Source organism: Grampus griseus (genome assembly GCF_964374135.1).
Source record: "Grampus griseus genome assembly, chromosome: 11".
In the NCBI taxonomy this organism is placed as follows: domain Eukaryota; kingdom Metazoa; phylum Chordata; class Mammalia; order Artiodactyla; family Delphinidae; genus Grampus; species Grampus griseus.
The window spans coordinates 55,812,222-55,829,254 of NC_139005.1; the positions used below are offsets into that span (position 1 = coordinate 55,812,222).

General features: G+C 36.8%; 1 protein-coding gene across 2 annotated transcripts; it reads left to right on the forward strand.

Moving 5' to 3' along the window:
• The first annotated feature begins 757 nt into the window (after positions 1-757).
• FRS2 (fibroblast growth factor receptor substrate 2) lies at positions 758-16,444 on the forward strand. Of its 2 annotated transcripts, none has more exons than XM_082667081.1 (6): positions 758-854; positions 6,351-6,442; positions 7,976-8,162; positions 9,190-9,348; positions 9,709-9,872; positions 11,244-16,444. In XM_082667081.1, the coding sequence occupies exons 2-6, from the start codon at positions 6,377-6,379 to the stop codon at positions 12,192-12,194; spliced, it is 1,527 nt and encodes a 508-aa protein (XP_082523207.1). In that variant the 5' UTR covers positions 758-854; positions 6,351-6,376; the 3' UTR covers positions 12,195-16,444. The 2 variants fall into 2 exon arrangements, 1 of the variants encoding a protein (XP_082523207.1); XR_014297489.1 differs by lacking the exon at positions 758-854 and having other exon boundaries at positions 6,330-6,442; positions 11,244-13,387; positions 14,901-16,444.
• The last annotated feature ends 589 nt before the right edge of the window (positions 16,445-17,033 follow it).

Here is a 17,033-nt window from a genome sequence, read left to right on the forward strand (position 1 = left end):
ACGCCTACTGTAGTATAGCTATTTAGTAAATGCTAGTGCTCGTGCTTGAGTGAATTTGATTTTTTTTCTGTGTTGTAGAAAGTGAATAAATTAACCAGAAAATTTTCAGAAGTATATTGAAATCTCTTAAAACTCTAGATTGTAATTTATTGCTGTAATTTATATCATTATTCTGTGACTATGGCATGCTAGTTCATACTGTTTTCTCATGACTGACTCTTCTGATTTGATTCTGGGGGTGTCTTGTGGATTAGAAGATACAGAGGGTGGATTCTAAAGACAGTCCACTCTTCGGCAGAGGGACAGTGAGGTTTAAGAGATGTGACTGGATATGGAGAATTAGCCTGCCCTTGGGTAAAATGGGGTTTTAGAGCTGCAAAGGAACCTTGGAGGTAGTTTAGTCTAACCTTTCATTTTATGGCTGTGGAGATAAATATAGAGAAGTGTGTTGTCTAATGTCATAGCTGTAGTGGAGAAGCTAAAATCAATGGCTTCTAAAGGTCCTGATATCCAGACATCATGAAACGTAAGCTACTGCATTTTTACTTTTCTTTTGAAAAGGCTGTATTGATGGTACCATGTACACATTATATTAATTTTTAGAATAGATCTTATAAATTATATATATTTTAATCAAAAATTCAGTCTTTTTAGTTTGTTTAAATAGATTAACTGAACTAACAGTGCTGCCAGAAGTCTCATAAGGAAAACTGTTTTTAAAGAAATAACAAATTCTTGACTTTTTCTTGCTAATTGTAGGTTAAGTCAGCAAACAAAGAAAACATGGTGTTTTGAAGTATGATTAAACTCCTGATGCTGCAGCAGAGGCTAAGACTATTAATGGCCAGATCTAGGTAAGTTGAAGTTTACTTTTAAAAAAGTCATTAAGTGCACCAATTACATTTTTTAAACTAGAGATTTTAATAGTGTTTTCTTGAATGCAGTTTTTTTTTGCCTCCTTATATGTTGTCACCTCCCACTTCCCAAAAATTAGGACAATTGGCTTTAATTAAACATGACAGTGTTTACTAATTTAAAATACCCAACACACTTGTTGCAATATTGATCTTCCCAAATAGAAGCTACCTTTTGTTCTTGAATGTACCCTTATTACTTTCCTATGTGGCTTTCTTGAGGGAGTATAGTACGTCTTTTTGTGTTTTTGCTGAGTTATAAACTTGACTGGGTAAGATGATGAGATCACGTGGTTTCTCATCAAGTGTTTACAGGTATTTGTGCATATTATTGGGTGTTACATAACTCAGACACTCTCCAGGTATTAATCTGATTGTCATAAATGCAGACTATCTAGCGTCTTGCCTTTCCCCCTGCCTGGGAATTCATGCTTCAGGAGGAGGAGTCAGAGATGTGGGTGAAAACTTCACATTAAAAATCTCCTTCTGTGCTGGAAGATTGACTACAACTGCCTGTAGTCCCAGCTGTTTCACAGTCTTACTCCTACTAAGCCTATTCTTCAGCCTTACTGAGGCCTCCTGTTCCTTTTTGCCTCCCTCCGTTTCTCTCATTTCATCAGCCCTCTTCTTTCTTGCTTCTTTCCTGACCAGACCTGATGGCCCATTACTTCAAACCCCTATATTGCCAATATCCTTTAATTTCCTTGTCTTTTTACCTTCTGACCCTGGGTCAGTTGAACTGTCTACCCTCTGGACTGCTGAGTACAGCTAGAAAAATAGCATAATCTTACTCTCCAGCTTCTGCTAAGTCTCAGCATAGCCTACTTAATAATCCTGCTACCTTTCTTGGGTAGCTTCTCAGAGAATAATCCTCAAGTCCTTCATTGTGCAAACTTGGCTTCTATTTTACCAAAGAAATTTAGGATGAGAGGTGTTACCTATTTCTGCTTCTCTACTGTGTTCCACCCATCCTTATTTTCTGCTCTCTCTCGTCAGAGGACAAGGCACTCCTTCTGTGGGCAGACTTCTTAATCTGGGCCCCGGAACTCATCTTCTCTAGCCTCCCCGCTCCGTCTTGATCCATCCTGTAGCCGTCTATGTCCTTTGTTTTTTTCCTATATTCTTTAACCTTTACTGACATACTGATTACTAACCTGCATAAATCTATGTCACCTTAAAACAATAAGTAACTCAAGCAACATATTTTCTTTTGAAACCATGTCCAACCATACCCTATCACTTTAGGCTTTCCTTTCCAACTGTGTTCTTGAAAGAGCCTTTTCTATTCTTTGGAGGACTACTTCCTTATCTTCCATTTGCTCACTGCTGAATGGCTTCTGCCTCTACCTAACACTCCACTATGGATAGAACCTTCCTTCTTGACACTTTCTTTTCTTAGTTTGTACTATTCTGATTGTTTCTCTTCTCCTTCACTTGTTTTTCTCTACTCCAGTATTTGCGCATTTGTGTTCCCCAGAATTTTAACTGCAGACTGCTCTTTATACTGTCCTTGATCAGGGTCTTCTGTTTTACAGTTTCAAATACCGTGTGTCCCAATATTTTACCTCTTTCCTCAAACCCATTCTGATGTACTTACCTCTCTATTGCAAGTCTTCCTTTGGTAGTTCTCTGGAATCTCAATTTAACATGTCTAAAACTGAACTAACCACCATCACTTCCTCTCGAAGACCTGAGAAAGTTTTTCCTATTTCAAGTAATGGAACCAGCACCCTTCATCTGCCGCCCTGAAAACTGCCTCTTACTTCCTGTATACCTAGCCAGACACTCAGTGCTGCAGACTTGTCTTCCTAAGTATTTTTAAAATTCATTATTTTCATCTTTATTCCTACTATTGCTGCTCTGGTTTTAAGTCTTTGGCATATTCCATTTTTCAGTAGTCTCTCACTGGCTTCCCTTCCTCTGAGCTAAACTTCCACTTAAAATTACCCTGCAGATGGAGGTATCTAAAATGAATTCCTGACCACCTCACTTTCCTGCTTAAAATACTTCATTGGCTTTTCACCTTGTGTAGGATGAAATTCATTCTCTTTGGAGTGGCATACAAGGATTTTGTGTCACATGGTAGGCTTTTCATTAACTATTTTTGTACTGAACTGAAGCATTCAATGTGAATAGAGCCCCCAGGTAGGTTGTACCACCATTCATATATCCCTGACAAAATCGGAGGTGCTGCCTTAACAGGTCGCCTGTGAAGGTGTCAAGTGGAAGAATGCTTTTTCTACTTCTTTTGAGAAATAGTTGAAAAATATTTACTTGAGGCATTATTTTTTCAGGCAAAAGCCACACTGTAGTGACCATTTAGCTCTTTGTATTCAGTGGTGAGGCTGGATAAGTAATTTCAAGAAGACTTTTTGTTTCTATCAATTATCTGTCTGCTTTAAAAATTTTTTTGAAATATTCTTTTGGCCTCCTCATCTTCTAATTTATTAAACATTTACTAATTTTTAAAAATTAAACATTTATTGAATATCTGCTATGTCAAACAGTATGCTTATTGCCTTAGAAAATTCAGAAGACACAGTTCCTATCTTCTTGGAGATCACAGTGAAGTGGGTGGTGAGACAGGTCAACATTACAGTAGAATGTGATAAGTGCCATGATAGAGTCATGTCCATTTGACTACAGGGACATTGGAAGCAGGCTAGCTTCAAGTTAGTTGGAGTCCCAGATCCCTAGGTTGTTGTTCAGGATGCTTTATGGTTTGTCTCATGCTTGTGTTACAGCCTACCCTGCACTCTAGTCGTACTAGATGCCTCACTTTCTCCTGAATACATTGCCACCTTTCATGACTTTTATCGTTGCACCTAATTTTTTATCTTGTCTCAAGTGCCTATTTCTGTTTTTTGCCTAGCACACTGTTTCTGCTCACCTTTTAAAGTACCAGCTCAAATGGTGCTTCCTGCCCTTCCTAACCCAGAAAGTTAGTTGCTTCTTTCTCTGTGCCCACGAAACTCTTCTTATATTCTGATATGAGGTTTATCATAATGCATTATCTGTTGACATCTCTGTCTTTCCCTTTAGATTCATGGCTCTTCAGAGGTACATCCTGTGACTTAGTCATCTTTATACCATGATACTTAACTGGCATATTAAGACACCAAATATGAATCTTGTTTTTCTTTTATGTAACAAGATTTTATTTATCCTTATGTCATCACACATTTTCCCTATATAAATTTATTTGTTTACGTTTTTAATTGAAGTATAGTTGATTTACAATGTTGTGTTAGTTTGTGGTGTACAGCAAAGTGATTCAGTTATATATGTATATATATATAATTTTTCATATTCTTTTCCATTATGTTTTATTACAAGATATTGAATATAGTTCCCTGTGCTAAACAGCAGAACCTTGTTGTTTATCTATGCTATTTATAGTAGTGTGTATCTGCTAATCCCAAACTCCTAGTTTATCCCTCCCCTACCCCTTTTCCCCTTTGGTAACCATAAGTTTGATGCTATGTCTGTGAGTCTGTTTCTGTTTTGTAAATAAGTTCATTTATATCATATTTTAGATTCCACATATAAGTGATACAATGTGGTATTTATCTTTCTTTGTCTGACTTACCTCATTTAGTGTGATAATCTCTAGGTCCATCCATGTTGCTGCAAATGCCATTATTTCATTCTTTTTTATGGCTGAGTAGTATTCCATTGTATATGTATATATACCACATCTTCTTTATCCATTCATCTGTCAGTGGACATTTAGGTTGCTTCCATGTCTTGGCTGTTGTAAATAGAGCTGCTATGAACATTGGGGTACATGTATCTTTTCAAATTAGAGTTTTCTCTGGATATATGCCCAGGAGTGGGATTGCTGGATCTTATGGCAATTCTCTTTTTAGTTTTTTAAGGAACTTCCATACTGTTTTCCATAGCGGCTGCGCCAAGTTATGTTCCCAACAGTGTAATAGGGTCCCCTTTTCTCCACACCCTCTTCAGCATTTATTATTTGTAGGCTTTTTAATGATGGCCATTCTCACCAGTGCAAGGACACCACCAAATATGAGTCTTAATTTAACTTTACTATTTTACTTATCACTTCTTTTGGTTTATACACTAGTATCCTTTTTTATCAGCTTGATCCTTACACCTGCCAGCATTCTTTATCTTCCTTTAGTGCAGTTCCTTCAGCTCACAAGAGACTTAGAGCACCTCCTGTGTGCTAGGTATTGTGTTAGGCACATGGAATGCAAGAATGAATAAACTCCATCCCTGCTGGGAAGGAGCTCAAAGTGGAGGGAAGTAGATAGATAGGTAAACAGTCTATCACAGTTTTTACTGAGTAAACAGTGTGAAAGATGCTGTGATACTGGGAAGCTCAGGGTGCTTTGGGGGTACACAAGGAATATAACTTGCCCAGTTGGTGGGAGTCAGAGAAGGCTTCCAGAAGGCACTGTACTCTGAAGTTGAATCTTGAGAAAGGAGCAGCATGGAAGGGTGTGAGAGAACAAGATGCTCTGGGGAAACTGTTTAGTATGGCTGGGTAGGACTCAAAGCAGAGAGGAGGGAAGAGGTTAGACTGTCTTTGTAGACAGAGACCGAATTGTGAAGGACCATGTGTCATACTGATGAGCTTTGCATTTTTTCCTGAAGGTAGTGAAGATCTGCTGAAGAATTTTAGGCAAATTTTAATCAGATTTATGTTTTTAATGTTTAATAGCTTCTTATGCTTCCTTCTTTCCCCCTTTTTTCAAATACTGTCACATCCATTCTCATTCTTTCTCTTGTTTGTAAGTGAAGTTTTGAATTTTTCCTTTGTTCACTTGCAGTATTCTTCAACACTTAATGTCACTGTAACCACTTATCTCTAACCTTCTGTGGGAAGGGATTAGATAGACACACTCTTTCAGTTTTGCCAGTATTCTCTGTGTTAAGTTACAGCTTGAATTTTGAGTTGTCTTTCTCTCTTAATGAACTATTCCAGATTTGTTTTTGTGTCTTATTAACCATTGTCTGTTGGGATACGTAAAGAATACTACAATGCATGGTATGAATCAAAATACTTGCCAAGCCAGAAGTCTAGCATCCTTTTGGAAATTTATTAATAAAGAGGGACTGAAATTCCTAATAAGCCATAAACGGTTAATTCCATGAATGACTTTATTTTAATAGTGTTATGTGTGAGAACTTAAATTGGTTTCTTTTAGATAATTTTAAAATAGGCAGACCTTTGCAAATTAAATTTGAGATTTCTGTGAAGTCTCCCTCACAGAATTATTCTTCTTGTTGCTCAGTAAAATTCTCCAGCTAGTTGTGTGAAATCTAGCTCTAGCCATTTATTTCCTTAGGCTTAGTTTTCCTCATCAAAATAACGCAGGGCTTATGTTCGATGATTTCTAGTGTCTTTTTCTGTTTTTTGACTTTTGTATCTTACATCTAATAATTTTTTGCAAATTATCTTTCATGTAGTGCTCACATGGTCTTCTGAAGAAGCCATGGGTAGCTGTTGTAGCTGTCCAGATAAAGACACTGTCCCAGATAACCATCGGAACAAGTTTAAGGTCAGTAAAAACTGGTTGAGATGTAGCTCTCACTGCCTACCTGGATGCTCTTCTTTTACTTCACTTAATTAACATGTCTTATTATTTCCTCACTTTTGTATTCAGATCCTTTTATTTTCCTTTTTTGTCCATTCTGCCTTTTCTTGTTTTAACAAATGATGACAACATTTCTTACTGACAGTGTGAAATCCTCTTTTCCTTTTCCTTTGGTCTTCCATATCCAGTTAGAGCCACACAATTCTGATAATACTGTCTTTTTTTTTTTTTTAACTTGGAAGACATTTACGTTTATTTTTACCTTTCGACATCACCAATCATGGATATGAGTGCCTAAATCTTGTATCTCCATCAGGAAAACATAGCACTAATGAGTGACTGTTATATCCTCTGAAGAACTCAATCTTTGGTCACAGTGATAAGAGCCCCTGGATTTGGTCCCATCAGCCCTCTTTGAAATGACCTACTGATAATATTGTCTTTAAAATGCCACTTTGTAGGTGCCTCTTCAGTCCTGTCACCAGCTCCCAGTCATTGTTTAATGCTTGGACAATTTCATAACTGAACTCTATCTTCAGTCACCTCTGTGATGCATCCTGCAGTTGACATCAAATTAATCTTCCTCCTTCATCATTCTAAAACTTCAGTGGTATTCTGTTACTTAGATGCTAAGTGCTCTATTCCTTACTCATCCACAGTCATTAATCTCTCATATTGTGACCTCATTCTGCTGTAAATCATAGCCACTGGATCACACAAACCTAGGTATAAGTCACAGCCCTCTTGCTTCATAGCTTTGTTACCTTTGGCAGGTTACATTATCACTAAGTCTTTGTTGATTTGTGTGCAGTGGAGAAAATACTGTTACCTGCAGTTTAGGATCAGTATTAAATGACAAAAACACAAGTAAAGCACTTTGCCCAACCCAGGGGTATAGTGAATTCTCCCTAAGTGTTATCTGTTCTTTATAGTCTCTGGCCATTTTCTGAAACTGAGCAGTGCAAAGCCTTCCCTTACATGAACTCAATGCCAGTCCTGTCCTGATCTCTCTGAAACATACCTTCTTTGTCTCTGCTGTAGCACTGCATCTTCAGGATGTGCCCCCTAACTCCTGACCCACCAGTTCTCCCTCTTAACTTTATTTCCTGTCTAAATTTAATTATACCCAAGGCCCAGCTAAAGTCCCTCCTCTTTTTATGTGAAGGCTTCTCCAACAACCCTCCGCCACAGTTCCTGCATTTCGCAGCCTCTGTTGCACTCATTTGTTAGTTAAGCATTTACAGTTTTGTGGTGTTTTTCGTGTTTGTATATCTTATCTCCTCAGTGGGAATGTGAGTTCTTTGTGGATATGAACTGGGTATTACAATGCTACATAATCCATGCCCTAAACACACAATTGGTTGTTGAATGAACTAACAAAGGAACCAATAACTGAACCAATAAGCAATAGTACATTTTCCTGACAAATTAGTGAAATATGTGCATAACTGTCAAGTGGGAGCATTAAGTTAGCACTAATTAAACTTTATTTTTTAGGTCATTAATGTGGATGATGATGGGAATGAGTTAGGTTCTGGCATAATGGAACTTACAGACACGGAACTGATTTTATACACTCGCAAACGTGACTCGGTAAAATGGCACTACCTCTGCCTCCGACGCTATGGCTATGATTCGAATCTCTTTTCTTTTGAAAGTGGTCGAAGGTGTCAAACTGGACAAGGTAGGTAGAGCCTTTATTTTTTTTTTTCTCCAAACATTATCATATTTGAAATAGCATTCTGTAATTCAGTTATTCTATATGTAATGTTTAATATTTTACTTTTATCCAGAATAAAAAAATTCTCAAATAAGTGGATTATTTAAAAAAGAGACATCGGGCTTCCCTGGTGGCACAATGGTTGAGAGTCCGCCTGCCGATATAGGGGACACAGGTTCGTGCCCCAGTCCGGGAAGATCCCACATGCCGCGGAGCGGCTGGGCCCATGAGCCATGGCCGCTGAGCCTGTGCGTCCGGAGCCTGTGCTCCGCAACGGGAGAGGCCACAGCAGTGAGAGGCCCGCGTACTGCAAAAAAAAAAAAAAAGAAAAAAAAAGAGACATAGTACACTATGTATTCATTTATCAAGCATTTATTAAGCATGTTTTCTATGTCCAGAATTTTGGCTTATATTAAATTTAAGATTTGCAGTAAGTAAATGATTAGTCCCAGTAAATTGCCTCTATGTCTTTACTGTTGTAACTCTGGGAAAAGAACCTAAACTTTGGAGTCAAACAGAACGTACTTTTATTTTTTGCTACCTACTTCTTGAAAGTCCTTGGGCAAGTTGCATGACCTCTGACGCATCAAATTTCTTCTGTATCAGAGGGCAACGGTAATCCAATAATTAAACAAGGTAATGATTGTAAACCACAGAGCAAGGGCCTGTCAAGTGATAAGGAATTCCCTTGGTAATGGTAAGTTGGGCTCCCCCTGCTGTTAAAAAGCAGACTAGAGTAAGTTTGCAAATCTTGTTTTTGTCTTCCTTATTTTGAGCCATCACCCATGGACAAATGAAAATTATTCTGTGAACTTTTGGGTTTATGTTTTGAAACAGGGAATATAATTAATTTATCAGACATTTATATTAAAGCCTTTTCTTGCTATTGGTGCATGGAATGCTTACTTTACAAGTTTGTTCTTCGACAGGTGCTCCTGTGTCTTTTTTAAAGATGCAGTGACCATTTTTTTCTTCTGGTTTGTATTTGTAGGAATCTTTGCCTTTAAGTGTGCTCGTGCAGAAGAATTATTTAATATGTTGCAAGAGATTATGCAGAATAATAGTATAAATGTAGTGGAGGAGCCAGTTGTTGAAAGGAATAATCATCAGACAGAATTGGAAGTCCCCAGAACACCTCGAACACCTACAAGTAAGTGTCCATTTTCCTTCTTCTATTATAAACTATAGATTATGGTTTTTTAATCTATAAATTGTTAGGAATTACCATTGGCTAACGTAAGTATAGTGGTTGTGAGTTTTAAAAAACTTAGCTATAATTATGAACATTTTAAATATTTTAAATATGAAAACATTAAATGTTTCATATTATTTAAAATGTGAGTGGAAAGTTAGAGTGGAGGTGGTATGCTGTTTTGCTCTGGTTTCTCATATGTCTTGCCAGAAACACCTTCCTTAAACCTCTCAGTGCTGATTGTATTCTCATTCATTTTTATTCTCTGTGCCCTACCCCTGTATCCTTTCTTAAACCAATAAACAAACAAAAACTCAGCTCCAGGGTTTGCTGCTCAGAACTTACCTAATGGATATCCCCGATACCCCTCATTTGGAGACGCTTCATCCCATCCTTCAAGCAGACATCCTTCTGTGGGAAGTGCACGCCTGCCTTCAGTAGGTGAAGAGTCTACACATCCCTTGCTTGTGGCTGAGGAACAAGTAAGCATGTCCTACTGTCTAACATATTGTGTGGGGTTAGAGTGTCATTGTGCCAACACTTGAAGGTTTTAGTTTGAATTTTAGCTGTCGCTATTTGTTTATGACTTGTAGTGAAGACTCAGAGGAAATAGCATGTATTTTCTGTCATATACCCAAATATATATAGGTGTTGAGGGAAACTTAGCATTACAGTAAGTTTGTGGGTTCACAGGAGAGGTGCATCTATAGATAAAGATGGACATAACCAATGGCCAATTCAGTTACAGTAACCTCCAATGAAAGCTTTTTATGTTACAGTTTTTATAGTTAGTGGACTACTAGCAATAAGGCAGATTTTGTTGTGTTTTAACAGAGCAATTTAATATTCCTGACTATTATATTTTCATTTTAGGAATGAAGTTAGCTGGTTAACATTGTCTATGTATTACTTAGTTATACTTATCTTTTGTCAACAATATGGTTGTTTATCATGAAGAAATTTTTACTGTTTTGAAATCCATTTGGTTGTGTTCTTTACTTGTTAAATGAGTTCTTATTTACTATAATTAAATTTCCCTTAGTTTTGAATTTTATTTTTGAGGTTTTCAAATGTTATGTATAGACTTCTGAACTTTTTTTATATTGTCCCCCCCGCAAAATACCACAAACTTTTCTAAGTAGCATTAATTTCCTGGTATCTATTTTATATTTATGCATTTTACAGAACTCTTATTGAATCTAGTAGGGTCTGTTTCTTTGTATAGTCAGATCATCTATAAATTATGATAAATTTCTCTCTTCCTTTTTAATACTTGTTATTTCCTATTTCTAAATCAGGTTTTAATGCATTGATGAGAATTTTAAAACAACATCAAAGTAATAATCCCCATTTGTTCCTGAGTTTTTATTTTTTCTACAGAATGCTTATCATGTTTCACCATCACATGTATTTTGTTTTGTTTTGTTTTGTTTTGTTTTTGTGGTACACGGGCCTCTCACTGTTGTGGTCTCTCCCGTTGCGGAGCACAGGCTCCGGACGTGCAGGCTCAGCGGCCATGGCTCATGGGCCCAGCCGCTCCGCAGCATGTGGGATCTTCCCGGACCGGGGCACGAACCCCTGTCCCCTGCATCGGCAGGCGGACTCTCAACCACTGTGCCACCAGGGAAGCCCCATCACATGTATTTTAAAGCAGTTATTCTTTTATCAAGCTAGGAAGACATTTCTACATTTCTCCCACCTCCTCCCAACCTTTTTGTTGGTTAAAAAAACAGGTACAAAAGCTTTGAAGTAAGAATATACTTAGAAAGTTAATAAAATTAATAGATATAGTCAGGCAAATTTTTTTTCTTTTTAAAGCAAGTTTACTGATTCACTTTCTTCTTTTGTTTTAGGTACATACCTATGTCAACACTACAGGTGTACAAGAAGAACGGAAAAACCGTGCAAGTGTGCATGTCCCATTGGAGGCGAGGGTTTCTAATGCTGAAAGCAACACACCAAAAGAAGAACCAAGTAATATTGAGGACAGGGACCCTCAGATTCTTCTTGAACCTGAAGGAGTCAAGTTTGTCTTAGGACCAACCCCAGTTCAAAAGCAATTAATGGAAAAAGAGAAACTGGAACAACTTGGAAGAGATCAAGTCAGTGGAAGTGGTGCGAATAACACGGAATGGGACACTGGCTATGACAGTGATGAACGAAGAGACGCGCCCTCTGTTAACAAACTGGTGTATGAAAATCTAAATGGGCTATCTCTCCCCAGTGCGTCAGGGCTCAGGAGAGGTCGTCTGCCGTCCACCAGTACCTCAGATACCCAGAATATCAACAACTCAGCTCAGAGAAGAACTGCATTGTTAAACTACGAAAATCTACCATCTTTGCCTCCTGTTTGGGAAGCCCGCAAGCTAAGTAGGGATGAAGATGACAATTTAGGACCAAAGACCCCATCTCTAAATGGCTACCATAATAATCTTGATCCAATGCATAACTATGTAAATACAGAGAATGTAACAGTGCCGGCAAGTGCTCACAAAATAGAATATTCAAGGCGTCGGGACTGTACACCGACAGTCTTTAACTTTGATATCAGACGCCCAAGTTTAGAACACAGGCAGCTCAATTACATACAGGTTGACTTGGAAGGTGGCAGTGACTCTGACAACCCTCAGACTCCAAAAACGCCTACCACTCCCCTTCCACAGACCCCTACCAGACGCACAGAGCTGTATGCTGTGATAGACATCGAGAGAACTGCTGCTATGTCAAATCTGCAGAAAGCACTGCCACGAGACGATGGTACATCTAGGAAAACTAGACACAATAGTACTGATCTGCCCATGTGAGCCCAGAAACCATTACATTGTTTGCACCTTTGTGAAGTTTTAAAAAATGAAGATGCAAGTGCTTCATTTTTATTTCTAAACACTAACTCCTTTTATAGACTGATAAAAAATTTTTTTCTGACTATTTCATGTGCTTCTTTAAAGGGAAATTAAAATGTAGAGCAGGTACTCATAAAAGAACACTAATTTCATTCTATACTACTCATTACTGTACAGCAGCATTCCCATTTTCACAGTGCCTATTTAAAATGAGAATTGAAGTGAGTGACATGCTGGTCAATTTTTATTAAGATTCTGGACTCATGCATATCATTCACGTCTAAGTCATGGTTGGCATTTAAAGCATATTATAAAGCCTCTTGATAATGTGCATTGCTAACAGATAACTCTAGGCTTTGAAAGTATTATTTGTAGATTTACTATTCATGGTATGTGACCTCCAGCATGTAACATGAGGAATCCTTTATTTCATTAATTGTAGGCTTTTTGACTTGAGCCAGGACATATGTATGGAAATAGAAGTACCACACCTCCTATGTACCAGTCAGTTCCTTAGCCTTCAGCGTTTCTAGAAAGAGCCCTACGTTCGTGAACATGGTTTGCTGTTGGTGTGTTGAAAGGCAGGAAAGAGACGAGGTTTTCTCTTTACTCATCTCATGGTGTCATTTGAAAGGCATGCCCAGATATCTTAGTCAGAATTACACATAGGCTCAAGAATCAGTCTCAGGTCACTTTATCCAAAAACATTTGAAAATCTGAACCATGATCTCTTGAAAGTTTCTCTCCTACAGATTATTAACAGTAACATTGTTTTCTGGAGGCATTTGTGCCATTAGATTGCCATTTACCTTCAAGTTTTTCCTTTGGTGTTTGGGATGTCTAATTTTGTTGCTTCATGTCTTTTTCAATTTAGGATGTTTGAGTTTGTATATAGTTTTGAAATTGGATTATGTGTTCATTTTTGTTTAGTTTGCATTTTTGTCAAATTGTGGTTTTGAAGGTTCATTTGGAACTTACTGTTATTCTATAACAGGGTTGCCCTTGTCCAGTATTTATTTATATGCCGTTTACTTTTCAAGTTGATAAAAGCATTCTCACAATTTTAAATTTCACTTGTGTTCATAGGTGATCTCTTAAGCAGCTGAGAAGAAAAAAAAAAGGAAGCTACTTTTAACATGCAAATTTCCCTAAAGGTACTGTGTTTTCTCTGTGGGCACTCTCCCAGCACTTTAGCAGTGATCCCCTCAGTCACACGGCTGCAGCTGTACTTTGCCCACTGTCGTGCTCCTCAGCTCTGCTGTCCTTTCACTCATAGCTGGATCTTGGGTTATCCCTTGATTTTAATAGAATGTTAAAATTGTTGCCAGCATAGCAGGTACAGTGGAAGTCTTATAGCAATGACATTGTGTCATAATTTAGGATTGAAAATGAATTGAAGTTTATATAAACTGATGAGAGTCCATATGTCTAGCTCTTGGAAAATCAAGAAGTTTCCAGTTTCCCAAATCCTAGAGAAGATAAGAGCAGGTAGAGTGGAAAGAAGGTTAGATATCCTTGCAAAATACGTCGCTGTCTCCTCTAAATATGAGGAAATTTGAGATTTTGGTCTGGATCTACCAGATGTAACTAAGGTTAATTTAGCATGAAAAATTTCAGTCATATAGCATCCAATCTGTTCCATAAATGACCTAATTATAGGACAGTGAATGGATTAGCAAAATAATAGGGTGGGACCATTATAAAGAAAATAAATTATTAAAGATGTCTTTATCATTTTTAGTGCCACTGGTTTATGTGCATAGCAGAATCTTCTTTCTTTTCTGTGAATTTGGTGCTTACCAAAGTGTTCACTGTTCTCTAAAAAGAGAGCAGTGGTATAGGTATGCAGTTTCCATTTTAATGTATTGTTCCATTTATGCTTTATTCTGAGTAGATTGCTAATTGTGCCAAATTTATGTGATGAGTTTTGTAATGTGGAATAAGAGTTATGATGGAACCAGTGCACGTGGTTTTCTCCGAAACAAGCAGTCAAGACAGAACGTTAACCTCCAAACAAAAGGGCTGACCTATTTACTCATTTTGGAGGTTGGATACTTTCTTTTCTTACTTTTCCTCAGCCTTTTCATTTTTCCTTCCAGATTCTGATTAGTTTTTATATTTTTTTAAGCAACTATAATATAACCATTGCAATTTATTCTTTCAATACTGTGTGCTTTAAAAATGAAAATGGGACCAATTTGTCTGCTAAGAATTTGAGTTTTAGGTACTACGAGTATTAGGGAAGATGTATACAACTGGTATTAATTTCTAAATGTCTCTGGAAATCACCTGTGTTCCTATTTAATTAAAAATAACATAGAACACTATTTGTCCTCTGCAGTAGTCTAGTAATGGGCATTAAGCTCTGTCCTGGAAGAATTGTACCAATTACTGGGTGCATTTTAGAATGAGATATTTTATTGGGATATAATTGTGGCCATATGTTTCAGATTTTCTGAGACAGACCTAATTTTAGATATTCTGTTTTGTTGATAGATCATGTGATCCCACTTTTTGGTTTTGGAAATATAGTCATTGATCATATGCTTTTCCCCTAATAGAATCCTGTTTTATCCATATAGATCGTAACAGCTTTTATCCCAGACCAGGGCTGGAAACTGATATGGGTATTACATGTGTTTTTTCTTAGTGTGTTTTATTTCCCAGGTTCATCTTCCTTTCAAAATGAAAATATGGTGCCTTCCCTCCCTCCAGGAAGATTGGCAAATAGTTCCTTTTATTTACTGCTGCTGTGGAGTGATGAGATATGCACTTTACTTTTGAAGACTCAGCAAAAAGCTTTTCACTTCTCAGTATATCCAGAATAGATCACATTTTGGACTTCAGAAAATTTGCCAAGCAGTCTTTGTTTTTACAGATATTAATGTTGACCCCACAGTTCAGTGTTGTGAGTCAAGCTAGTGTTTGTGTATCCCTCCCCCACCAAAAAAAATCTGTGGCGCAAAGTATAAAAATGTACCTCAATAATGTTCTATTAAAAATGGGACAGGGGCCTTATGTTTTCATAATTTCCCAATAATGTGCCACCATATTTTTGCCTCAAGGTAAAGGTCTTAACAAGCTAAAAAATACATCCCATTTCCCCTTGTGCTGTTCCTAACCCATAATGTCCAAGTGTTTTGTGCAATGTGTAGTGTGTGTGTATAAATATATATATGTATATTTGTATATACATATATATATATCTATATATATATATATATCCTTGAAATAGACATACCATCAGAGACAACATTCAGAAGTAACTGATGTATTGGCATCTCTTTCTAATCTCTGATATGTGAGGTATATGGTACTAAATTACCTTTTCCCTGATGTTTGCCAAATTTGAATAAAGGCATTGGTACAAAATCACAGAATGTATAGGAAATGTTTTTGGCTTGAAAAATTAACAAATATTTTATGACATACCACAATATACTCTGCCCAAACCAGCACCCTATTTTTCCTGTTCTTTACGTCCCTTTTCCCCATCCCTACATCCTCTTTTTTTTCTTTTTTGGTGTAACACAATTCTTTTGTAGCATCATTACAATTGCAGTTCTATGACAATTGGACAATAGCAGCATGGAAACGGACTGGCATTAATAGTACAGTAGTCACCAGTGTGCCACATTTGCATTGGTAAATGCAAAATACACATTTTATAAAGGACAAATTTTGTGTTATGTTTTTATTTTCATTACATTGTATAATATTGTAAGATTATGTATGTCCTAATTTGCATTATAAATGTTTTTTTCCTACGTAAAGGCATAAATATAGCAACTTTGTATAAAGGTAGCTTATTAGATTTTTAATTTTGTCTTTTATAAAAAATTGTCTAACAGTGGGACTAAAAAATTGTCTAACATTGCCAAATTGTAAATGAAATATGAATTTTACCCCCTATAGTTAATTTCGTTTATAAGCATTCCATATTTCTCTAATAAAAGACATAAGTGATACAGTACTATGCATAAATTGTATTTTAATGCTGTTTCATATCAGCATTTTAAATTTTGGTTTGCATTTTTAATATTGGCAAAATTTACCACTGTTGATTAAACCTTGTTGTATATGTAACAACATCTTTTGCCCTCTAGCCCTCCCCACCCTTGTTCTCTATTTCTCCCTGTCAGTGCCAACTTCATACATTTTGTAGCATGGCAATAAAATATAACTTTTACACTGAGGCCAAGTGTGGCTTTTTGGAGGATGTGGACATGGGAGGATTACCCTCTAGTTGTTCTTTGCATATGACTTTTTGCCATATAAGCCATGTTTCCAGGCATGAGGAAGTTATCTCGTATATGATGTGAATGTACTTTTAAGGACAAGTGTGAATGTGCTTTTAAGCTTAATTTTTGTCCTAACAAATAAGAACTAATTTTTTATTTTTGGAAAAGTCAGAGTTCTTGAAGTACAATCAAACCTTTATTAACTGGAGTACTTAAAGAATAAGCTAATAATTGAATTTAGTTCAACAACGGCTAAGCAACACTTTTTAAAAATCCTTATTTATTGTAGAGTATTAATATACCATCCTAAAAATTATATATAAAATATGGTTTAATTTTAGATGATTTAGCTTCTTGCAATGACTTACTGTTGTCATTCTGGCATAAATCTCCATGACGAGGTACTCAAGTTGATACTGGAAGCTGAGCTGACTATACACTAACCTTAAGCATTAGCGAAAAACTGCTTTGTTGAATAAAATCTGATCGGAGTTCTTATGGTTACTTCCCCTCTTATTGCCTAAAGTAGATTGCAATAAAACCCCAATAAAAGTTTGGT